This window comes from Poromitra crassiceps, assembly GCF_964638095.1.
Source record: "Poromitra crassiceps genome assembly, chromosome: 8".
Taxonomy (NCBI): domain Eukaryota; kingdom Metazoa; phylum Chordata; class Actinopteri; order Beryciformes; family Melamphaidae; genus Poromitra; species Poromitra crassiceps.
In genome coordinates, this window is record NC_139629.1 from 20,016,331 (window position 1) to 20,042,458 (window position 26,128).

General features: G+C 43.0%; 1 protein-coding gene across 1 annotated transcript; it reads right to left on the reverse strand.

The window, feature by feature from the left end:
* LOC310780953 (torsin-1A-like) lies at positions 1-25,872 on the reverse strand. Its single transcript, XM_083641483.1, has 8 exons — positions 25,663-25,872; positions 19,244-19,509; positions 16,709-16,884; positions 15,575-15,702; positions 6,055-6,320; positions 4,359-4,534; positions 2,014-2,141; positions 1-977 (listed from the first exon to the last, which is right to left on the reverse strand). The coding sequence occupies exons 1-8, from the start codon at positions 25,838-25,840 to the stop codon at positions 736-738; spliced, it is 1,560 nt and encodes a 519-aa protein (XP_083497609.1). The 5' UTR covers positions 25,841-25,872; the 3' UTR covers positions 1-735.
* Positions 25,873-26,128: the final 256 nt, after the last annotated feature.

Below are 26,128 nucleotides of genomic sequence, written 5' to 3' on the forward strand. Positions count from 1 at the left end.
TAAGTTATTTATTTAATTATAGTTTCAGCACTTGGACACTGTTGAAAATGAGTGCGATATTATTTTGTTTTCTCCCCTCATTTACTTATGCTGCGCTAGAAGACCATTTTTGTTTTGATTGTTTATGAACTCATGATGCACCTGTACAAAAAAAAATGTTAAAAGGTTTTTGCAAAGCATAACATACAGTAGCTCAGGGGGGTTAAAACAAAATTGTGATAGCTAAAAACGGTGAGGATTAAGGCAGGTATTTCTAGTAATCCATATGGATAACACATTTTAAAAAATCTACAAAAAGTCATTTAGTGCACCATAAATGCACAATAGTCCGCATGCCACAGTTTCATTGACAGGAGGACAGTTGTGTTTTCTAATCATTTCATGTGCAACAGCTCTGGAAAAAAGTAAATCGTCTTCAAGACTCATTGTGATCGATACTACAAAAAGGCAGGGATCAAGCGCCTTAATTAGTTACAAAGCACACCATTCCAATCTCATTATTTTTTCATTCAACCGCTCCTGTAGTCTTTCAGCAGCCCGTCCATTCAGTGTAAGTGAGACGCGACATCGGAGAAAGCGTGCCGACGTCCTCGACACGGCTGAGGTCAGACAGAGAAATCTCTTCAGAGTCCAGACGGTTTCATATCCTCCTCTCTGTCGTTGAGCCAAGAGTTTCTCTTTTTACAAAGTGCACACAGTCTGCGATGGATAGTAGCTTCCCGTCAGAGGCTGACATTATGTGTAGTAGTCTAGCTTGCTCGCTATTGTCTTACAGCCTTTGACAGAGAAGACTCTCTCTGGCTTGGAATACACTAGATCGCTGGCCACCCGGTCGGCCAGATCAGGGTCTCTCTGCAGACCCTTGTCTTCCATCTCAGCCAGGGCGCACTGCACCACGTGCCGGTGCTCCAGAGGCAGGAACGGGACAAAGAAGTCCACCAGGTTCTTGTCGATCAAGCTCGAATGCCAGAACCCGCCTGCAGAAAAAGATTGATATGAGACAGCTTGAGTAGGAGAATACTTTTCACATGACATTGGGTCTCATTGCAAGAACCACTCGTAAACATAACCATATTTGTTCTTAAAATCACTCATACGAGCGATTTAAGAGAACTTGACGCATTCACATTTTTTTTCCGTATTATAGAATTTTCTCTTGATAGTACTATACGAGATATACAAAATGTAGGAGGAGTAGTCCAGATCCTGTTGTACGAGTCAACCTGCCATTCTCCAAAGCTAAAAATATATCTATAAAAAAAATGGTTGACTAATGGATTGTTGAATGGACACTTTGAAGAAATGTTGAGTTTGAATATATAAATGACTGAATGTAAAGTCATCATGTTGAGATTAACCAGTACAGTGGTTATACTCGGAGGAGAAATAGCAAGGGGGCACTGTTGGCGTTTTCAAAAGAACTTAGTGCGTAACTGCGCTATTTATTTTAAAGAGCTGCATGTAGTAACCAAGTGTGCTCAATACAAAGACAACACAAAAACCACTGGATTATTTGGCAAACATTCATAATGAGATTGTATTTGGGGGGGGGGGGGGGGGGGGATACATTTTCTGATTTATAGGTTATTTTACTCCAGTTGATAACATTAATGTGGTGAATCTAAACCACAACAAGAAAAATGATTATAGATGGGGTTGTGCCATGTCAACCAAATAGCCGTTGCGATGGTTCCACAGTGAAACGTTGCGATGGACGGGACATACATTTTGCAAATTCACAATTCTCTTGAACGTGCCTTCATTTAAAACGGGTGGAATTCATCATGTTTACGCAGGTCATTTATGACTGCTTTCTGAAGATATGACCGATGGATGAATATGACGTGGGCCGTGGCACACACTCGTAATCGTATGAGTCCACCTCACCAAAAAAGTATGAGAAATTTACGACAGGAATACAGAAATGTTCTTGCATGAGGCCCAAGATTGCCCCAGACTCCTAAAGGTACAGCGCCAGAGGAGGTACAGTATGAATGTACACCGTCTACTCACCTTGATTTTTGTTGAATACCGACAGAGCGAGTGACACTTCCAGGTCTTTAAGCAGAATCTCCTCTCGGGCCCGTCCTGCACTCCAGAAATTCAGAGCTGTCCGGGTGATGCTCTCTCCTCCAGTATTACTATGAGGAATATGAGCATATTCATTCATCTCTTTACATTTAGCAAAATCAACAGACTTCAGAGTAAACATATGTAAGTCGGCTGTGACTATCTTGGGCGACCGAATCACAGCTGTGCTGATATATAGTACAACAGCACTCCCTCTGGTGATATTGCCTTTATACAATTATGGAGAGAGTGGCTTGAAACATGCATGCATGCGTGTGCACACAGTGTCAAGGTCCTTACACATCAAGAGCGATGCGAATATACGGCACGAAATTGCCATGCGAGTTTTGACCCACCTGTCAATCACAGCCACAAATAGTGTACACGTCGGAAGTGAATTTCTGAAAAATCGACTATCGTTCAAAAAAATAAACTGCGCAATAACGCTCAGCGAAACTTCGCCGTTGGTATGCACGGTTGCATTGACTGATATAGGTTCGGAAAATATTATTGATGTGCGAATTAATTGCACGGAAAAAAACGCTCCCGATGTGTAAGGACCTTCAGAGAGAGGGGAGTGAAGGAGAAGGGTGGGACCTGCTGCACCCCTTACTTCAACACCTGGGTGTGATTTTTGGGGCCGGTGTGCAGCATGCACAGCAGGGCCCTTACATTTGACTCTGTCGCCCGCATTTGAGCATGGATGCAGGGCGAGGTAATGTCTTTCCACTTCCCAGTCCGGTAGGTGGCGGTAATGCACCTCTCGCTAATAAACACATCGTTGCCTTGAACCAATGGTGACTGGTGAAAAGTGAAAAAAAGCTCTCTCTGACTCTGTCTGCTTCATGTGGGCGTGCCGACTTTCCCCTCTTCCCTCTCTGCTCGCTCTATGGCGAGTCCTTCAGTCCTCACTGCAGCACCCGGGCCCGACAGGAGGACAGACACAGCGAAAATGGCAGCGGCTTCGTCTTGCAAGCCGCCAACGCTTGTAGAAAAAGCAGATGCACGAAGCGAAATATGGAAATATTTTGTATACGTTGCCGACAGCGAAGGCAAGCCCGTGGACACATCGAAACCAGTGTGTAAAAGGTGCTTCAACGCGACCCAAGCGAAAGGCTCAAACACATCGAACCTGGCTAAACATCTTGCCGACAGGCACCCCGACCTGTTCAAAGAGTTTAAAGACCGACAGGTTAGCGAACGATAAACATACATGCCCTCAAATAAGTCAAACGAGTATTGTGTGACAAGCGAACTTGTTTCACTGAAAAAGTTCGCTTGTCACAATAGCCTACTCGTTTACAGTGAAACACGAGGCAATGTGCTGGAGCACAGATCTCTGCCAAGGAAGGAGCAAGTCATGACATGTAACGTTTAGGGGAGGGGACATCAGATGACTGCATACCATGTACAATATTTAATAACACTATGGCCCTCAATGCCAGTGTTATTAAAGCTTTTACATGGTAAGCAGTCATCTGATCTCACCTATCCTAATATTTACAATAATCCCAATAGACCCTTCTCACGGGGGCCATTTTGTGTCGAGAAGCCAGGGTAAACACAGGTGCAAGCAAAAGACTAATGAGGGTTTCCAACTTCCATGATTGGAATTTGGAAACCCTCATTAGTGTTTTGCTTGCACCTGTGTTTACCCTGGCTTCTCGACACAAAATGGCCCCCGTGAGAAGGGTCTATTATTAATGATATACGAATTCATTGTAAAAAAACACCTAGCCTACACGTATGGGGGGGGGGGGGGGGGCTGGGAATACACCACATAATAAGCCTACATTTCAATAGCCTACATTTATGTGTGAAAATAATATATATTACTAGATTAACCATAAATCTGGCACTTCATGTTAATGAAGCTTAAACCCAGGATTATTAACCCACATAGGCTACACTACAGCACAGGCACACAGTTGATGTGCACTCAAATAGACTGAACACAAATTACTCAATACACCTTGGCAGAGTTCTGCACTTTACTGAGCACACCGGCCCTATGCCAGGTTTCGACCTGGCCTTGTTTTTTTGTCTTCAATGAATCTCCAGCAACAAAAACAGTTCCTTCCGGAGTATAAGGATTCCACTACCAAGTGTTGCCAAGCCGGTAGTCGGTGTTACACGGTGGTCAGGCATATACACCGAAAACATTACTTGTCCACTGACACTGTTGTTTTTGTCCACCCCCCTCCCCCTCCTCCCATGGCACAGGGCAACACGCTAAATTCACTTCATGTAGTGTCACTCAGTCAAGTCAAACTTGAAGCTGTTGTCACCTGAGGAAGAGGAAGATGGCTTTCCGGTAGGAAACTCCGTCCAGCTTGTCGTAGTAGTCCAGGTAGGGCTTTATGCTGTCAATCAAGCCAGGATGCATCTTGTCCATCTCGTCAAAGATGAACATGGATTGTGGACAGCTGGTGACATTGCCTTTGACCCACTGCTGCAACTGAGTCTGAGGATAAACAACAGGCTACATCACTGATGAGGAAAAAACAGACTGTTATGTGCCATGATGTATTTTCTTGCACTGTGTTGGATTTTTGACTTCCTCTCCTCGTCTCCCTCTGTCTTGTCTAACGTAGGGTTTCTCAACTGGTGGGTCGGGACCCAAACGTGGGTTGTGGATGCCTGTGGGGGGAAAAATTCCAAATATCCCCATTCCCAAATGTTGTCTCGACTTGTTTTAATGAAAGAATTCAGATTCTTGAAACTTGAGCATCACCAGTTGAAGTCTGCCTTTTATCTCATTGGGTTTTTAGCCCTTGTTGCAATTTTGTTGCACTTTTTTTGTTTATTTCATGTTTTTAACAGTGCATGAAGGCATTGTGTATTACTGCACTATTTCTTGTGAAATAAATTTAAGTGGTATTTAAAAAAGAAATCTGAAATTTGGGTCGCTAAGAAAAAATGTGGGTCCTGTGACTAGACCAGTTGGTCTAATGCTGTGGTGCCCAATTTGGGGGGGGGGGTGTTTTGGCCCGCCACAGATTTTTTTGGGGAAAAAAAAATATGTATATATATATATATATATATATATATATCCCCATCCGATTTTTTTTAATCCAGAATGCAACTCGGGCAAGTTATCAGATATCTGCACTGATTGCAAAGGGTGGACAAGCTTTTTCATGTGATGACTTTGTGAAACAGTGTTTGAGTGTGGCTGTGGATACTGGGTTCACTCCTGAGATTGCATCCCTGCAAATTGTCATGGCAAATTGTTTACAAAAGATGGACAATAAAGCTGATTTTCAAAGTACCTTGAGGATTTTTCAAGTTGTGAATTAAGTCAAATTTCTCTCTTGATTACAAAGGTGGAAAATACAACTGTTTTTAAATTGGGTGTTTACTGATTAAATGTTTAAGCTCCCCACAAATGCAGATGTTTTTTTAAATATATATAACCAATTGCAAATTATTACAATTACCAAACAGATAAAAAGTAGATTATTATATTGAAATGTTATTTTAGATTTAGAATGTTAATTTTCTATAAAACACAATACATTTTAATGTAATTCCACAACGTTTATTTTTGGCCCTCGGCCCTCCACCCAGATTGAGTTTTGGCCCTTCATGGGAAAGAATTTGGGCACCCCTGGTCTAATGAATAGGTTTAGTGGGTTCTGTTTAGTTTATTTCATTTTTCCAACACCTGTGGTCCTTTAGTTCAGTGTCTCTGAACCCGGTAGCTTTGTGTGTGTGTCAATTGTAAATGTGTAAATATACATTATGCTTTTCAATATCCATCACTGGGCACTGTAAATAAAAACCACAAACACTACTGATTTCTGTATATAGAGTATCTTGCTCTGTCCCGTTATAATTACTGGTTGGCTTGTTATCCTGCCTCCCCTTTATCTTCGTAGTAGACCCACCTACAGATCATAACAGAAATCAGTGTATTTCAATTCTAAAAAGGGTCTTTAGCCTACTTATTTTTTTATGTTAGGGTATGTTAGGTTAGCTTACCTTGTAGGTATCGATTTGAGCTGGATGCGGGAAGTGAAGTTCTGAGGTGAAAATATGGACAAAAGAGCTATCCATTCCCTCCTTGTAAATGCTCTCAGCAATCATCTGACTGACAAAATTCTTCCCGGTGCCGGTCCATCCATGCAGAGAGAGGACCAGGGGCTTCTTTGGGTTGTCATTGTTCATGAATCCAGTCACAGCTTTCAGAATGATGCGTGAGGCTATATGCTGCCCAAACAGTTTGCGTTCCAGGTCCGTCTCCAAACCTGACAAGTGCAGAGCAAAAAGTAAACATTACTGGCTGTAGAAAATAGACTGCAAACAGGCTGATATGGTTGAAATCAATAGCATGGCAATCAAGGATATTTTAATATCAATATCACGATATGGCCCATGTATGCAAAAGTCATGTGAAATCATTAATCAAATTAATGATTAACTCATTTTGTTTGAGCTTTTATATCAAATGTGCTCCTCCTCATTACATTTACACAGAACTGTGTCATGGTATACATTACAAATGGTATACAAAAATCACCATATTATTATCACCATATGGTTCAACTAACAACGATAATAATCATGTCATTGAATCAGCAATTCAAATCATGTAGCTGCTACAGGATTTGAATTGCTGATTCAGTGTAGCAAGAAGAATTTAAACTAGACAAAATGTAAAAAAGGTGAGTGAAATGCACCGCCCAGTTCGGTTCGGTTCTGCAGACACAATACGGCAAACGGCACTTGACTTGCATTATGTTTATATTACACGCTCCCCATTTCGACTCCCAGTCCCAACTATAATGCAATAGATCTCTATCTCACGAACAAAACAACACCCGCTGCTAAACACACGCTGTGCACGGTCCTCACCCGTTGCATTGTAGGCGATCCATTTGGAATCGCAATATTCTTGAGTTTGCTGATAGATCCACCGCCCTAAAGCTGCACCAGCGCCGATAACCAGCGTTGTTGTGAATGGCTCGAACGCATTTACAGCGACACTTGCGATTGAAACATATAACAACAAATAGTTACACGTTGGTTTCATCTTCGAAACCACTTAATAGCTGACATTAGTGTTGCGTGAAGAAGTACAACAATCAGGAAAACCGAGAGGGGCGCGCATTTCCTAATACGTCATCAAAACGCAACAACAAGTCGTGACGAGTTCCATTCAACAGCAGAACTGTTGAACGGGTTGAGAAATTAGACTTATGCAATGCTAAATGCTAATGACATTACCTGATCTGTTGAAATAAATCCACTCCGGTCGACAGCATTCGTTTAAGTAATAGAAAATATTCTGGTAGCTGGCTAAAAAGCCAGTGAGGGCTGCTGCCACGCCAACTGCTATGCTGGTGCTGATGGGTTCAATCGCCTCGTTCATGCCAGTGCACGAGAACATCAACACCAACAGCAACAAAACGTGTCGCTTTCTCGGCTTCATGTCACGCAGTGGTCACCACGTTACATATAAGTTCAATTATGATAGATTGCAGCTGAAAAATCAGCGTCTCTGGCATCCAAAACAAACTGTTGGATCAGAGCGAGCAGCAGCAACGCTAGCAAGCCAATGCATCAGAACAAGCACCAGTTGTCATGGGCATGCGCGCGGCCGCGAGGGGGCTGAGAGACATGACGTCACAGTCCAAAGGTGAATTAACCTGATCTTCTAGTAGTCCATGGTAGTCCTCCATAGTTCCATCACAGAGATAAGATTGCATTGCTGAAAAATATCTTACAATATGACAGCAGGAAGATGGCAGAGCTCTTCCTTATGTGATATCACATGCCATGTGTGACATCATCAGTGACATCGTCACTGTGTGGCATCATCAGTTGACAACAGCGCTGACATCATCTATCATCATCGGTGACAGTAGTATAGGCTATATAACAGTAGTATTTCTATATACATCTATATATATATAGTGGAATCCGCTTATAGTGATCACGGTTATATAGTGATCAACCGCTTGTATTGATCAAAAAGCTTGGTCTCGATTCATTCCCTATATACACATGCTGTTTAAATAATTTGCTTATAGCGATCAATACTCGGCATACAGTGATCATTTTGGGCCTTGTCCCACCTGAGAACAATGGAAAAAATGTTTAAAACTACAGTAATTGTATTTTTTTTTACTTACAAACTGCAAAAAATGAGCAAACAAGATACAGCAGCATGTCTGTATATATGGAGAGATTGCGGCATCTCCTTGTGGAGAGATGGCGGTGTCTCTGTCTATGCGACACCGCTGTGTTTGAAACGGCTGAAGGCCTAACTTACTGTATGCATTTTTAAAGTCAATTACATTCCTTTTCCTTATACTGTATTCATGCAATACATATACACATGTCAATTAGATGGTAATCTGCATGAGAAATAAAGAAAAAGAAAACAATCGGTTATAATGATCATCCGCTTATAGTGATCAATTTGACCCGTCCCAAGGTGATCATCACTGTAAGAGGAGTGCACTGTATGTTGCTTTCATTGTTGTAGGTGACTTCAATGGAGCCAACATGAAAAAACATTCCGGGATAGTTACAAACACACCGCAAGAGCCAATCACACCTCCATCTTACTGCTGCCTGCACAAACAGAATAAAACAGGCAGAGCCAGTTCAACAATCAGTTATGAAGTGGGATGACGAGCCAGTTTCAGCACTGCAGGGCTGCTTTGAAATGATGATTATGTTCCAGGAAGCAGCTCACAGCAACATCAACAACAAGAGACCATCTTGTGATGGGATCACACCAAGGGAGCGGGAAGGTGGGTGCTGAGGTTGCTGCAGCACCCCCTGGTTGCAAGAGATGGGATTTTCGAAATTGTTGGATTTGGCTGTCTTGTGCTTATACCACCAACAACATGCATTAAAAAACAGTTTGTGCTTCCCAGCTCTAATCTTATTTCATACGCTCTCTCTTCAAAAGTGTTTGATTTTCATCATAATCTGGTTTTCCATAATAATAATAAATATAGCCGCAAGCGGCGATGCGGGGTCCAAGCTTCTGGTGACTTGGGGGTTATATGTCAGATAATGTCTTTTTGATAATAATAATAATAATGTCATTTATGATGTAATTTATGATGTCATTTATGATGTCATTTATGATGTCATAACTGACGTCGTCATAGAGAAGGTGACAGTCTTGTGACATCACTGATGATGTCATCTATGATGTCATCTATGATGACATAGTGTCAAAGTTTAAACATTTATCATTTCAAGACGGTTTCACGTATCCAAATTCTTTATACAACTTTAGATCAGGGAAGTCCAGAGATGACACAGAAAAAGTTTGGGCTCATTCGGGCAAATGGCCTAGGACGAGTTCGTTTTTTTTTTTGGAAAATCTAGCAGGCTTAAATGGGTGTGAGTTATGGGTCAATACGCAAAAGGGTCTGTTATAGCGCCACCATCTGGCCAATATGGCTAATTTTTTGTCTCTGAGCAGTGGGGCACATTTCCAACCTATGTGCAAGGTCTGGCTACTGTAGCCCTTACGGTTTTTGACGTGCATGCTGTTTTAGGGCAGAATAATAATAATAATAATAATAATAAACATTACAGATACAATAGGGATCCACGCACTTCGTGCTTGGACCCCTAATAAGTTCAGTGTTTATGCCTGTGTTGCTGTCTGTTGTAGTGTAAACCGACTAAAGGGAGAGCAGGTGGTTACATGAAAGTGAGTGAGAAAAGGAGAAGATACTGAATAATGACATCACAACAGTATAATCCTAATGTTAATTTAAAATGAAATATTCTTCTAAATATGGACGAAAGTCCAAAAAAATGTCAAATCTTCTTCGACGCTGCCCGCAACCCCCTACTTAATAATAGTTCCAGCGTGGCTGGATCACACCAGCTGCAATGCCCACGACTTAAACATCTGTGGGCCAGGGGCGTAAAATGGTGTGATCTGAACCACTTTATGCCCCTGCAGTGGGTTGCACCAGCTGTGCGTAAGTTGAAACGTAAGCTAGTTTGAACGTAAAGTCTCACTAAGTCCCAGTTTACGCACTACTAAAAATATTTGGGTTGCACCAAGTGAAATAGTTACAACGTAGGCATAAGTTAGAACTTAAATTTTACACCTACGTCTTACTAGGTGTAAAGTCCTCCGTAAAATAGCAGTTGGCACGGATTGCAACTTGACACCGTGGCGCATCGTTGTTTTGCGTCGGTAACGCGTTCTTCGTCATCAATTACTACACCCTTTGATATTTATGACTCACGCTTTTGTTTCCCACAAGCTGCAGCACTGCATACAAATTAAAATAACCGCAACAATTTAGCGAGGCAGGATGGTGGTAAATTAGCCTACACGATAAAGAGCTCACAGATAAACGTTAACAGTAATATGAACCTAAACGAACGTTACTCAATAACGTTCTCATTTGGTTAGTGTTGATGAAATATGAAAGCACTAATTTGCGGTGGGCAACATGTCCTGTTTTCACTCCACTTACTTAAACAACCATAAATAAACACCGTTTCCACCGTGCTTTTCACTGATTGGTCACAGATACTGTACACGTCGCTAGTCGTGTTTCCATTACCCACAGAAATGCGCAAAATCTAAATATCGCAATAGAAAGTGGGTAATGGAAACACGTAAATTTCGAAAAACCTCCCAAATATCGCAAAAAGTTTTTGCGCTCTCATGAGGTGGTTTTTCAGACGTGTCGATATAGCAGTTTATCGCAAAAGTGTAATGGAAACGCATTTTTCGCATTTGCACGTTATGTGACCCATCTTCTCCTTTGGCAAAGGAGCGGAAAATGAGGGAGAAAGGGTTCGCCGTGGCAAAACCTCCGCAGCAAGTGGAAAACTTTTAAGCAATGCTACCTAGCAGAAAGACGAGTGTTGTGCAAAAGCGGAGCTGGGGAAAATAGATCATGTTTAATGACAGAAACGGTCCGTGACAGGCTGCCTGTCTGTGTGCGCGCAGTTGTAGGCTACCTTTTTTCCTCTGCCTCTCGCGCTCACTGCATTCACTGCAGCCAGCAATATGTTGCTTGACACTCATTTTCTTTTGAATTGATAATCAGGCTCGTTTATATGCGTTGTAACTTCATGTGGTGATTTGCATTGACCATTGGTTGGATTTGAGCATGCTGGGGACGGGATATGGGGCAGATCCCCGTGCGTAATCACTGTGGCAGCTGCTGCAACGGGGAATTGCGTTCAGAAACTCAACTTCAATGGAAACGCCTACAAGTCGCAATTGTACATTGTCGAAATTGTAGAAATATCGCAATTGTTTTGCGCAAAAGTGTAATGGAAACACAACTATTGTCTGCGACACTATTTTGCTGAGTATGGACTTTAGGGTCTACTAGTTAAGATGTAACTTACGTCTCCGTGGTGCAACTCAACAAAGACACAACTTTAGTGTCAAACTAACTAGTTTGAACGTAGCAGTTAGTGTGGACTTTACACCCTAACTTAAGACAGAACTTACGTTCAGCTGGTGCAACAGGCTGCTGGCCACTAAACTTTACACGTAAGTAGTTTTGAACTTGGCCTTCATTTTAGCGTCAACTACACACCTGTAAAGTTTATTGACTGAATTTTGCACGGTTGTGACGCTATTGTGTTGACAAAATCTGTCCACACAGACATATGAACACCTGGGAAAAAACACTGCGCACAATTATTTCTTCCCAAATCTGATCTTTATTATGCACATTATAGAAAGCGAAACCCATTATGCCAGTGAATATATGAAAAAAAGAGCACCTAACCCTGAATAAATTGATTCAATGGATGCTGGTAGTATTTGGGATGTTAAATAACAATATAAATCTAGGAGAATTTAACTTCCGTAAAGGGGTCATTGTCAAGATGGTTGCATAGTAATTGAGATATCTAGCCATTTTAAGCTCCCGGCAGCTGCCATCTTGATAATGACCCCTTTCTGTAAGTTAGATTTTTAGTATGTTATTTAGTATGTACCTACCTCAGAAAATCAAATAATAACAATATTCTGTACAAAGCATACAATACGACAGAAACAAGAAGGAAACAATAAAACAGACAAAGAAAAGTAAACCAACAGTAAAAGAACAAAAAAGGAAAAACAAAAAGCAATCAAAATGAGTGAGTAGACAGTTAAAATGGCAATATGAGGTGTATGTGTAATGTATTAGGGCTATGTGTGACTCATCAGAGAGGTTCTGAGATTGGATTTAAATGTGTTGAGAGATGATGTATGTTTGGCAATATTGAATGTGTTCCATAGTATGGCACCTCTGTAGCATATTGGAATTTTGTATTGGTAGTGTGACAGTATGGGGTGTGAAGGTGATCTGAATGTCTTGTATTATGTGTATGTATGTTAGAATATTGTTGGAAGTATAACCTACACAGTGCAGGGAGAGAGACAGGTGAGTAAAATACATTTATAGACAAAAGTGCATACCTGGAGTGTGTGTGTGTGTGTGTGTGTGTGTGTGTGTGTGTGTGTGTGTGTGTGTGTGTGTGTGTGGAGTGCCCGAGTCCCAGCCAGCTCACACACACTCCGGTGTGGGAGGTGGTCCCGGGGACTGGGAGTGTGTTAGTGACAGCGTATGCTATATTTTTCTTAATAAAAGTTGTAATAAAATAAATATTTACCTCTCCACATACAACCAGAATATTGCTGTCCTCGTTACTTTAATGTCGCCAACAAATCCAGCCTTGAAGTACGACCACGCGTCCAGGCTCTTGTATGCTTTCATGCTTTGGGTTGTGTATTTCCCCGGCGTCGATATTAAGTACATATAAATGTCAGGAAACCCTATTCCTGGCCACATGTCTACGTCCATGGACCACTGGTTCTTTGGCAAGCTGTAAGGGTCACATTCGAGTCCAACTGCCTTTAATTTAAGCAGATAATCGTTTATATTAGCCGTGGTTTCGCTACTACCCCTGGCGGAAGCCACGTTTGTTTTGGAAATTTGACACTCAGTGCTGCTCAGTCCGGCTGAGGGGGCGTGTTCGGGAGGGGGCGTGGCGTCGGTGCATTCCCTCTATAGCTGAAGCGCGTTGGGATCCCTCTACCAAACAATTCAAGCCGTTTGCAGCACTTGAGGAAACCGTGAGTTTGCTCGTTTAATTTGTTGATATAAGTGATTGCCCGAACGATTCATTAATTAATAAACTACGTGAACGTTAGCGGGTACTTTAGCCTATGTAGTAGTAGGCTATAGTAGTAGGCTATCATGTTGCATTTTTAAACTGGCAGATGGGGGACAAAGAAACGATTCAATTTACTTGTTTACTCACCTAATTTGGCTCTCTTCCAAATAATCCAGCCATGTAACTACGTCCATTCATGAAAATAATGATCACTGGGACATTAATCATGGTTTGTAAAGTGCCACCACCCGCCCACTCAGACATAACAGCTACATGATCAGGATCATGACCTGCCAGTGTTTAACAACAGCCGCTTTTGCTATAATGCGGATCCTAAACTTGGTCTTGAGATGGATATGATAGATACGGACTCGTGGGAGTGCGCGTAAACCGGCTACGGTAATTGTTGTTTAACATGCAGGCCAACCGGCTAGGAGCTGGTTATAATCCGGATTCCACTGCATGTTAAGAAGTGGCACAGTCAAAGAGAAACTACAAAGACCAGAGTTCACACACTGAACAAAATGACGATTGATTTAGATTTAGCAAAACTACTACAACACAATAAAAGAAACGGCGCCAGCCGTAACACCTGGGTCCAGACCTTCAAATCTGCCCGCTCCACTTCCCTCTGTCATAGGTAGTTTACAGTGACACTCAGACAATTAAACATTAAAAATAAAGAAAACGGGCTCAAATCCGAGCCTGTGAGTGGACTCAGTCGTTTGTGGTCAACTGGCATTGCCACCAAATGCCCACCCGTGCCGCCGGCTATGGATTCCGAATTCTTTTATACAAGTTTGTCAAAGATTTTAGAAAAATATGGTAGAACAGATATTGAGTGATGGTGACGTTTGTAAAACAACATGGGTCTCTAAACTTAAACAGTAGAATAACATTGGCAACTTTCAAGTCTTTCGGAATAACACCAGTTTCCAGAGATTTTGTGAAAATATATATGGATAGATACGACTTAATCTCCTCCTCTCTGTCATTGGGCCAAGTGCTTCTCTTTGTAAAAAGTGCACACAGTCTGCGATGGACAATAGCCTCCATCAGAGGCTGGGATTATTCGTAGTAGTAGTATAGCCTGGTGTGTACTGTCTTACAGCCTATGGTACAGAAGATTCTCTCAGCTTTGGGGGAATACACCATATCACTGGCCACCCGGTTCGCCAAATCAGGGTCTCTCGACAGACCCTTGTCTTCCATGTGAGCTAGGACACACTGGGCCACGTGCTTCTGCTCCAGAGGCAGGAAGGGGACAAAGAAGTCCACACTCTGTATCAAGCTCCAATGCCATAACCCACCTGCAGAAAAAGATTGAAGATTGAAATGAGACCGCTTGAGTAGGATGGGATAATTTTGTTTTGTTTTTAGAAAATCCAGTTTTCAAATGACAATGACTTCCTTAATATGCTGGGATTATGTGCCTGGACACTGTTGAGACATGCACCGAAGAGCGCGGTGCTGGTGGCACTGGCAGTGGCTATTATAGCTACTGGGGGCTAGCGGGGAGATGCTAGATAATGTGTGCCAAGACCAGTGTTGGAGGTCGTTACTCAAAAAAAGTAATATACTGTATTACACATTACTTACATTAAACCTTAGGCCATGTGTCCATATAGCTTCTTTTCCTAAGCTCCAGCATCTTTTTTTCAGTTGTTTCCAATGAGGAGAGAGCGTATGCGGGCGCATACGGACGTCTAGAGAAATTGCGCTGCAACCAGTGAAAATATTTTAACTTTTCAGAAAGACGCTGCTGTCGGGCGCCCCGTTTCATGCAACTAATCATATGGAGAAACGATCACATCAGAGACAGAAAGGCTCAATTGTGGGAGCAGATTGGCTGGACACTGAATATTTGTGGTGAGAGTTGCGTTAAATCACCGTACGTGTGTTGTTAGCTAATGTTAGTTGTCAGCTATCAAGCTAGCTACCGCTGCTGAGCCAACGTTACTTTCAGAATGCTTCCCTGTATATTGTGGGCTAGGGTCAGCGCTCCCCAGCGTACTTCCAGCGTTTAAATGTCAGGAATAGATGCCATATGGACACACGGCCTTACGCTACATATGCCCACATATGAGCACGGATCCCTATCCTAATAAGGAAGACATACACAAGATCTTCTTTTCTGGAAGACGGCGAACTTTGACAATAGGCCTACAAAATAATAAAACAGAGACAACTCCAACACGAGATGCCAGGATTTATTATTCTCCCCGGGTCCAACATACAGCTCCGCCATAAGCCTGCTTAGGCTGGCTGTGTGACAGATTGTGCATCCTGTACCTAGCAAAAGTGGACTTGGACATGACCTGACCTGAACGCACTTACACCATGCACTACACATCGTCTAAATATGAATGTACAGTCTACTCACTTTGCTTGTCGTTGATCATAGCCCGGGAGAGCTCCTCTTCCAGGTCTTTGAGCTCGATCTCCTCTCTCTTCCGTCCTGCCTTCCAGAAGTCTAGAGTTTTTTTGGTGATCTCGTTCCCTCCAGCATTACTATGAGAAAAATCAGCAACAGGCAAGTCAACACATGTTCACATTTAACAAAATCAAAAACAACACAGACTAGTCTTCAGAGTAAACACACACACACCCCTACAAACACACACACCCCTACACACACATTCACAGACGCACGCACGTGTGCACACACACACACGCACGCGCACACACACACACACACACACACACACACACACACACACACACACACACACACACACACACACACACACACACACACACACCTTACTACTATTGGAGAGCTGTCTGTTTGTCCGGCCGGAGTTGGCGTACCATTGCTCCGATCGCCTCCAAAATTTGCCAAAACACTTTTCAGGGTTCTGAAATGAATCTGGTAAAAAAAAAAAAAAAAACACGGGGCCACTACAGCGATATTTTTTAAACATTTTTAGGCCTTCACACTAACAAGGCATTGTGACAATCAGTGATGTCATTGCGCCGCGGGGCATGATGATGATTGACAGATCGCCTATCCAGTGATCGCGCAGCTTGCCGATCACGGACCAATAGCAGGCGGAGCTGCGGCTCTGGGAAACTCCCATCTCACAAGAGGTGCGGAAGGACTCGACCCATTCCCTCCCACTCTGCTGACGAAAAATCAAGATGGTGATTGGTGACGGCCAACGTTTGAACTCCAGGGTGCTGTTTGAACGCTAGGGAGAAGAAATTTAATGGGATAGATACGTCCATATTATTTATGTCTATGGGTGAAACGCACACACACACACACACACACACACACACACACACCCACACACACACACACACCCACACACACACACACACACACACACACACACACACACACACACACACACACACAGTGCCACACACAGTGCCAGAGAGGGGAAGAAGCCTCTAGGGTTCGAACTGCGCAAGCTTGCACCGCTTACTTCAACACCCTGGGTGTGACTTTTGTTCCCCAGACCGGTTCCTTCCCTTGGTACAAATCACAAATTCTGATTGAAGCTGTTGTCACCTGAGGAAGATGAAGATGGCTTTCTGGTAGGAAACTCCGTCCAGGGTGTCGTAGTAGTCCAGGTAGGTCTTTATGCTGTCAATCAAGCCAGGAGGCATCTTGTCCATCTCATCAAAGATGAACATGGATTGTGGACAGCTGGTGACATTGCCTTTGACCCACTGCTGCAACTGAGTCTGAGGATAAACAACAGGGTACATCACTGATGAGTAAAAAACAGACTGTTATGTGCCATGTCTTTTCCTGCACTTTCTCTCTCTCCTTTCCTTCATCTGAAATAGCACTCCATAATTCACCCATCCATCATTATTAGTCAAGCAGTCAATCATTATGATCATCGTTTATGATCATCGTTTATCGTTTATGTAATTGTTTGTAACTGTCTGTCTGGTAACATGTGTTTACTGTAAATGTTTTACTGTAACAGGGCTCCCTTGAAAATGAGAGCTTGCTCTCAAGGGACTTTTTTTCCCTGTATAAACAAAGGTGAAATAAAAAAAAAAAAAAAAAAATCAATGTATTTTTGACTTGCTGCATTCTTGACAGGTTTAGTTAGTGTGGGTTCTGTTTTATTTAGTTATTTCCCCTCTCCCTCTTTCTATCTTCTAAATTTGGTAGTTCAGTGTCTCTGACCAAGTAGCTGTGTGTCAATTGTAAATGTCTAAATCAGTGGTTCCCAAACTTAGGGTCGCCTGGAATTCAAATAGGGTCGCCTGATTTTTGTTTGTTTGTTTAGTTTTGAGTCTAAAGTGATGATCTCTAAGTCTTACAGATTGCCTGACACCTATGGCGGTGGGTGGTAATTGCAGGTGAGATTTAAACTCCCATAAATGCCATTCCAGATGAGGCTGAAAAGTTTGCAACCGATTATGTGAATGGACTTGATTTACAGCTATTACATGCTTACTCCATAGACCCCGCCCACTTTCACCAATGATGACAAAACTTCAGATTTTGACTAGGACATCTGCCTACTTTCGCTATCATTGGACAAACAGGTGCAGAGTTACGGCCTTTTTTGTGTTAAGCCACACCCATTTCTGGCGTTTATGGCGCCCCCTTTTGGTCGAATTGCACAAACTTTGACACACATGGTCTGGGATGGTCTCCGAAGATCGCCAACAAGTTTCGTGAAGATTCATTAATCGGTCATGAAGTTATGACAATTTAGCTGAGAGGCCACACCCTCTCACAACTTTAACGATTAATAACTCCGAAACAAAAGTAGATTTCAAAAATCCAACATTCAGGATTGGTGGAAATCAGTCAAACGGTCTAGGAGGAGATGTCAAAAATGTGTTTTCCAAACTTTTCAAAATATCTCAAAGATTTTCCAAACGGACCTTGAGGGTCCTTGAGGCAAATTTGTAGAGCAGATTCACCTGAACATGTCCAAGAAAAAGTTTGAAAATTGGACAAACGGCGTGGAAGTTATGGCCTTTAACGTAAAACCTTTGATTATAGCGCCACCTTCAGGCCGATTCGAAAACTATTTCTTGAGCAGAAACTAGCACCAATATCTGTCATTGGGCCAAATCAGAATCAGAATCAGAATCAGAATCACTTTTATTGCCACAGTATGCAAGTTACATACGAGGAATTTGTCTTAGTGTCTGTATGCAGGTCTCTAGCATTTACCAACTCACGGGAATTTGCGTCGGGGCAGATGAACAACAAGAACAAGAATAAACCGGCACAAAAACAATAGGGTTTCAGCCCCTTCGGGGCTCGAACCCATAAATATGCTTGGATAAAAGTCTCCACATTGCAGCTCCCTTTTGTTGCTTTATTTGCACCACAAAGTCAGTGACATTTTGAGCACATTGCTCAAAATGAAAAAATGTATACAGTCAGTCGCAGTCACCACCTTAAATAGACAACTGTGCGAGGCTTTCAGTCAGATATTGCACAGTTATTTCACAGTAAACATACAATCAACGCATTCTGAACGTGTGTGTGTGTGTGTGTGTGCGTGTGTGTGTGTGTGTGTGTGTGTGTGTGTGTGTGTGTGTGTGTGCGTGCGTGCGTACGTACGTACGTACGTACGTACGTACGTAAATACGTACGTGGGGGGATTGTATATGCAGGAATTTTTCAGTTCCTGGTTTTGAGTGTTTGAACTGGTAAAGTGTCAAAAGTAAACTGGTTCCAGTGGTTTAGCGTGTGTTCAAGTGGCTGGTGATGCCTGTGGGTAGAAACTGTTTTTGTGTCTGGTGGTTTTGGCGTACACTACAGTGCTCTGTAGCGCCTGCCGGAAGGGAGGAGTTCAAACTGGATGGAGGGCAGGTTGGCACAGATGATTTCCTCTGCAGTCCAGACTGTTCATTGTAGTCTGTGCCTGTCCTGTTTGGTGGCAGACCCAAATCAGACTGACTTTGTGGAGCAAATAAAGCTACAAAAGGGAGCTACAGTTCGCAGACTTTCGTTGTTTGATATAGTACTTCTTCTGGTTCCAGCACCTTCAGGATGGATGTGTGCAACTATCTTATATTGTTTGTTTATTATCTGTTAATATTAGATCAAGACATAGCTTACCTTGTAGGTCCCAACCTTACTTGGATGCGGGAAGTGATCTGATGATATGAAAACATGGACAAAAGGGCTTTTCATGCCCTCCTTGTAAATGCTCTCAGCAATCATCTGACTGACAAAATTCTTCCCGGTGCCGGTCCCTCCGTGCACAGAGAGGACCAGGGGCTTCTTTGGGTTGTCATCCTTCATGAATCCAGTCACAGCTTTCAGAATGATGCGTGAGGCTATATGCTGCCCAAACAGTTTGCGTTCCAGGTTCGTCTTCAAACCTGACAAGTGCAGAGCAAAAAGTAAACATTACTGGCTGTAGAAAATAGACTGCAAAATAGGCTGATATGGTTGAACTGTGTCATGGTATACAGAATCATCATATTGTAAAGGACTCGGAAGACTCCGAGGCATTATCTTCAAGCTCTAATAGCACAGTTGAACAAACCACTGTTACAGCCGTGGTAGACGCACAAAACAAATAAAACCCACACGCTAACCCGTTAGCCCCATTAGCTTCCTCTCTAGCTAACCACACACAGCTCTCAGGCTCCACGCTGCAATTCCCCCGATCACTACCGCTCCGAGGCACATAGCTCTCCCCTCATGCTGTCTTCAGTCCCACCCAAAACCCCGTAAATCCCCAACAGATATTCCCACATGCACAACAGAACAGCATAACACAGTTAGACTAACATAACGTACATCATAACCCAGAACATAACAGGTACAGTAACTCCCAAAGTCAACCCGTTACAATATTATCACCATATGGTTCAACCAGAGCGTATAGATAGAAGAGTCCCGACATCTCCATTCACTCCAATGGACCAGTTTTTTTTACTCTCAAGAGTTCCAGGAAGTAAGGTCCTGGATTAAGCAGCACTGTCGAGTTGCAGCAAAATAGACAGTTTGTGTTGTACTCTGAAAGGGTTTTTCCCCCCTTGAATCAAATTGTACATTATCAGCTTTATTTTAGCATGCAAAAGTAGCGCGAGACCAATTCCTGGCTGTTCATTGGCTAATGAGTCTCGCATTTTGGTCCTCCGCTGACGCCACTCTCTCTGTAGAGGACACTAGGTTCAACTAACAACGATATGTCATTGAATCTGCAACAGATCCGAGTCAAATCCTGTATCAAGAAGAATTTAAACTATGGAAATTGTAAAAGGGGAGTGAAAGGCACCCCCAGTTAGGCTTCGGGGTAGTCTGAACGTCAGACCCATGAGAGTTCTTACGCTGATACACTACGTTACTGCATGCTGCAGATCTCTCTCTGGGTCTAGGACACTTTCCCTCAGCCAGCTGGGGTAGGAAGTAAACCGTTCTCTTGGCCAGTGATTGGCCAGTGCTGGATTCAGATCTTCCCATCAGTAACAACTTTGCGATCAGATGAGAGGGGAGGCCCAGCCCATTTTTTCAAACCACTCTCTCATTGGTGCTACAACCTGTCACTTATTCAGTTTCAACCCCCCCTAGACCTGCTGTCAAACCCCAGAAGTGGCTGTGAAGCGGCACAGACTCATTTATGTGGTATGCTGAGCACAGCGATTCAACGTAATTGAGTCTGGGGAGAGACTAGGCTTCGGGTAGTCTGTTGTTGTTACAGATAACCATATTTCAATAAATATAAATCGTTGAAGCAGTCGGTTGGTTCTCCATCTTCTTCTTCCTGGTCATTTGGTCCAAGCTGGTTCACTCGACATCAAATATCTTTATATCACATCTTATTAACAACCTGCCTGATCTGACCAGACAACTATAATGGGCTCGTTCTATGATATTTGCGGTACATTTGGGTACATGATTTACTTTAGTACATAGCCTACACAACAAGGTTCTTTGTTGGCAATGTTTATTGACAAAAGCACACTGGCAGATACATACCAAATGGTTCAAAGTAAATCTATCAAAAGTCTCAAATCTGTCAGCATTATATTGTCAGCATTTGGCTTATGTTATTGCAATATCTTAGGTTGAACAACTGATGATCAGCAATATTCTCACAGTAATATATGCACATGGGAATCAAAACGTAGCATTAATTTTCACAAATAATTTGACCAGGCTGTTGTGTTGTGCTGTTCCTGCTCCACCATGGTACTCCGGCGGCCATCCCTTGAAGAAACAAACAACACTGTGTTATATTTAAGCAATATATCACGAGAGCAAGTGTGTTGTGGTGAATATATCCCCCTGATCAGTTGCTGCGGCCTCGTGGGATAACAACTGAGCAGGGGGATATATTCCACAACACACGCTGCTCGAGTGCTATATTGCTTTTATAAAAGGGTTCCAAGTATAATAATATAATAATAATAACACTATAAGTCCGACTGGCATGGTATTCTGAGAGTCAGTTGAAACACTACTGTAAGGCGGGACCTCTAGCAAGAAGATAGACGTGCGGGTGATTTGATTGGATCGTTCTGGAGACTGAAGTCGACATTGGCCAATCCTGGCGCTTGCCTGGACTTTTTACAAAGCCCGACACCAGAGCCATATGCCCACACCAAGTAACGTTACGTCTTATTTAGAAATGCGGGGTTAAGAGTGAGGGCGCGCGAGAGAGGGGTTAAGACATTAGCCCGCGTCTATTCTTGTACAAAACATCATTTTCTGCGAAGTATTAGTAAAGTTATAAGCGAAGATCGATTCACAAGGATCTGAAAAGCTGTCTCCGCCATTTTGTTTTTGAGGTACTTTTAGTAAGAGAGTTGCGCCATCATGCGTCCGACTAGTGACCCTCCATACAGCAGATCAGGAGAAAGCTGTTTGGCTCGAGCGCAGCGCTGCCTTTTAGTAAGAGAGTTGCCATGGCAACCAATAACCCATGGCCATGGGTTATTGAACTCGGTTACTGGAATTATACAATGGCTGTGAACCAATCAGATTGCTTGATTTGAGAGAGCCATTTTATAATAATCACTATAACATAACGCCACCAAATTTCAGTTAAAGTATAGCAACCACCTTGTTCACATGTTTACGTTAGCACACGATGCTAATCGAGCTAGCGTTAGCTTACAAACATGAGCATCACTCAAACAGTCCAACATAGCAGTGCACCAACTGCGCGATCAAATCCACCTCAGTTATAAAGTTTAGAGTTTGCCCAGAGATATAATAGCAGTTTACCTTGTGGAGGGTTAGCAGCAGCTAGCAGGCTGGAGGCTCACACCACACCATGGTCTCTTGGCCAGGCCCCGGACAAGACGGTGGTCGGCTGGCTGGACTCCTACTCGCCCATACCTTCGGACTAAAAGGTATTATATTTGTTTTCCTGGAGCATTTCACCACTGCAACCAGCCAGCCAGTGAGCATTGTTCGCTTCTGGTTGCTAGCTTGCTCGCCGAGCCAGCCAGCAACCAGAAGCGAACAACAAGATGGCAGTCAGTTCAAGCCTGTGAGACAAATTCGGAAACTCCCCCGGCAGCCGCTAGGGGCAGCCGCCCGCTCCTTCTTCTTCTTCTTCTTCTTCTTCTTCTACTAGTGTTTTAACAGGCCTCTCTCCCCGTACTTCCGTGTAGAATTAATCCATTGAACCAATCAACGATGAGCAGGAAGCGGGGATTCAAGCCTCATTTCGTTCCATCAAAACCCAATGGGTGACGTCACGCTCATATTGTCCAGATATTATATACAGTCCATGATTCGGACGGAGGCTGCTCACTGGCGCATGAAGCCATCATGGGGGGGGGGTTTCTTCCTGGTTTTACTTCCTGACCATGCGGCTCAAGGCGAAGTGCGCATGTGTGCCATGACGTATTCCATGACGTCTCCCACCGAAGATGCGCTTGAATGCGTGTTCATGAAGCCCCAGAAAATACACCCGTATACGGCTCTTAGTGGCTTCTGAAGAAAAAATGCCCCATAAAAAAATATTAGATAATTAAAAGAGTCGTTTTATACTTTGAGTGACACCCGGAAAAAATCCCCCTGGGTTTAACAGCTAACGGAGTCCCCATGCAAGTGGATGGGAATTTTCCTTTCTGGGCTGCATGGCGTCACGTGACTTGCAATACAGAGCTTCGCCACCATGTTCAAATGGCTTCACAGCCCAGCGCTATTCCTGGGGGCTTGGGAGAGAGCCTGATATGCATTACTACAGGCAGGAAGACAGAAGACTTCCGGTGGCCTGTGCTGCAGTGTTTTCGTTCCCCCACAGAAATGCAACAGTAGGCAGTCGAGAGAAAATAATAAGCATGTACATACCAAACGAAGTGTTTGTTTTTAGCTTTTAGAATTGAGCTGGATATTTTTCCTGGAGCACAGCACTTTGGTTCCAGGGTCTTCCGCCCATAGCTGGAAGACTCAGAGAGAGGTTTTCCCATCCAGGCTAGTAAAATTTACAATTGGTTCCCAAATAGTAGTCTCACGAGCAGTGGGGCAGTAGAGGGCGCCAGGGCGCCGCCCCACCTACCCACAAAACGAAAATAAAACGTAGGCTATATATATTTATTTATTTTTATGAGCGAGGTGTCTTCTGTCGTCTTCTTCTGCGCTGCTGGGGCCGGAAGTGATAGCGAGCGCTATGGTTGCTATGCGCACCACCCATGACAGCAGCGCAGAAGAAGACGAGTGTTTGTCGCTGATTCATTTTGAGGAAATGACACCCGGGTTTCAGTGAGGGATTAAACATGTTTATTAGTGGCGCTATTGTTTCAACACCATGCGCCGAGGTTCACACAACCCTTTTCGCTCCGTAAGTACATTTCATTTGCAAAACTTTATCGAGTAGTTTGAAAGATTTAGCAGACGGAGCGACCTGTGGACGCTACTTCGGCGGTGTACTAATAAGGGACTGCGTAGTAGCGTAAGCTAGGTTAGCATAGGGTGACCAGACGTCCCCGATTTTCGGGGACAGTCCCCGATTTCGGTGCTCTGTCCCCGGCTGGAGCTGTCCCCGAAAATGTCCCCGATTTTGGCCACAAAGTCAAATAATAATACTGGCAAGAAACTCGATAACAGAGCATTTGCGGCACCACAAAAGCCTGTCATTGTGCACGTTGTGCAAAGTGCTGCCTGTGTGTGACAGAGTAGATCAGAGAGTAGATGTCCTCCCTCTGCCCGTGCCGTGGTTTTCCCAGGACCCAGCCGCACGCAACTGAAGCCCCAGAGGTGGCGAACGAGAGGCGGAGTCTGCTTGCTGCTTTTGCTACCGTCCTTGTTTACCGGACCCCATTCAGCGGGTTATCCATCCCAGTTGTTTTGAATAGTTAAAAGTACAGTAAAACTATCTGGTAAGTAAGTGCAGTAACTAACTCAAAACGTTTTTGCAGAGAAGTCAGTAACGTTTTTATGTACACCAAACTCCATTGAAAAAAATGACAATTTTTAACATGATTGGCGATGGATCATTGTTATCTAGTCATTAGCCTACTGTTCCCTAAATTGGCCTTCAGCCATCAAAACTTTGATAACCCCTGGTTTAAATTAAACACAATAGGTCATATTTATCTCTAGATTACAATTTTAATCATTAAAATTGCCTTTTAGTATTAACATGATTTTTTTAATTATTTTGTCAGCATATAATATTAAATTAGCAGTTAATATGGTCATGTGGCCATTGAATACTTGAAACTGGTGAGCGACACCCTAAACTCAAGGAAAGTGTTTACTGAGGTAATAAATCACTACTGTAATGTTTTTGTTTTGTGTAAATAAATTATCCACCAGTTGGTGAGGTCAAAGAGAGAAGTTGTCCCTCTCTTCCTGCCACTCTACACAATACACCAGTAGCCTATTTCCCATGAATTACCTAGGCTGTCTAATTTGTGGTAAATTGTGCCAGATAACTAGTAACCATTGTAAACTGCTTCTTTTTCAATTGTTTCAAAATCACAAAGTTCTTCATAGATCTAGCCTCTTACTTTTGCTCTCAAAGTGCACCAGATTTATGCATTTTACTGTAAAATGTACACAATTTTCTAAAAGCCCTGGGCCCCCCTAGCGGACCAGAAAATGTCCCCGATTTTCATTTGAGAAATCTGGTCACCTTAACGGTTAGCAGTTCCGAAAGGGGCAAGCACGCCACTGGCTGCAGCAAGTGCCGCGAGGCAAGTCCATGTGTGCCACTGTGCCATATGGGATTTTAAGACAATCAAGCATTAAATTGAGAGAGCTATATATTTATTATGAAACAACAATTGTCACTTATTTTAACTGATTAACCTCGAATTTCCTGCAAAAGGGTCAAAAACACAAAAGAATCATGTTCGATCTATGAGCCCCCGCATTTCAAACGATTTAAACGGAAAAAAGAAAAGAAAAGCACTTGTTTTACTGGCACTTTTACTTTCGTTTTCGCGTGGCATGGACTCTTTTGTTTGAAAACCAATAAGTGGTTAGACCACTTAAATTGTAACTAGTAGCTCTCCATCTCATGAACACAACACCCGCTGCTAAACACACCGTGGGCACGTCCTCACCTGTTTCATTATAGGCGATCCATTTGGAATTGCATTTTCCTTGAAATTGCTGATACATCCACCCTAAAGCAGCTGCTGCACCAACGCTGATACCGACTACTGTGAATGGCTCGAACGCATTTACCGCGACACTTGTGATTGAAAGGTAGAACAACAAAGTTGTGTACGTTGGTTTCATTGTCGAAACCAATGCCACTTTGCTAGAGTGAACAGATGATCTATGATTTCCGGATATGATTCATTCATATCCGCAATCAGGGCCGGATTAATAGTAGCCTACCGCGTGATTTCTAACCCCACATAGGATAAGCAATAACCACGCCCTGTGGCGCTGGGATTGGCCAGGAGCATTAAAGCTTGGGACTAAAGCACCTGGGGTTTTTCATCTTTTAAAATAAAGATGTTTAAAAAACTATTGCTTGTTACATTTTCAGTGCTGTACCTTTTCTCTGGGTAAGAATTGAGC

Coding starts and splice junctions, on each gene's coding strand:
- LOC310780953 (XM_083641483.1), bottom strand. CDS start 25,840: ATGAAACCAACGTACACAACTTTGTTGTTCTACCTTTCAATCACAAGT. Junction 19,510..25,662: donor GATCGCCTATAATGAAACAG/GTGAGGACGTGC, acceptor TGCACTTGTCAG/GTTTGAAGACGAACCTGGAA. Junction 2,142..4,358: donor GCCATCTTCCTCTTCCTCAG/GTGACAACAGCT, acceptor TATTCCTCATAG/TAATACTGGAGGAGAGAGCA.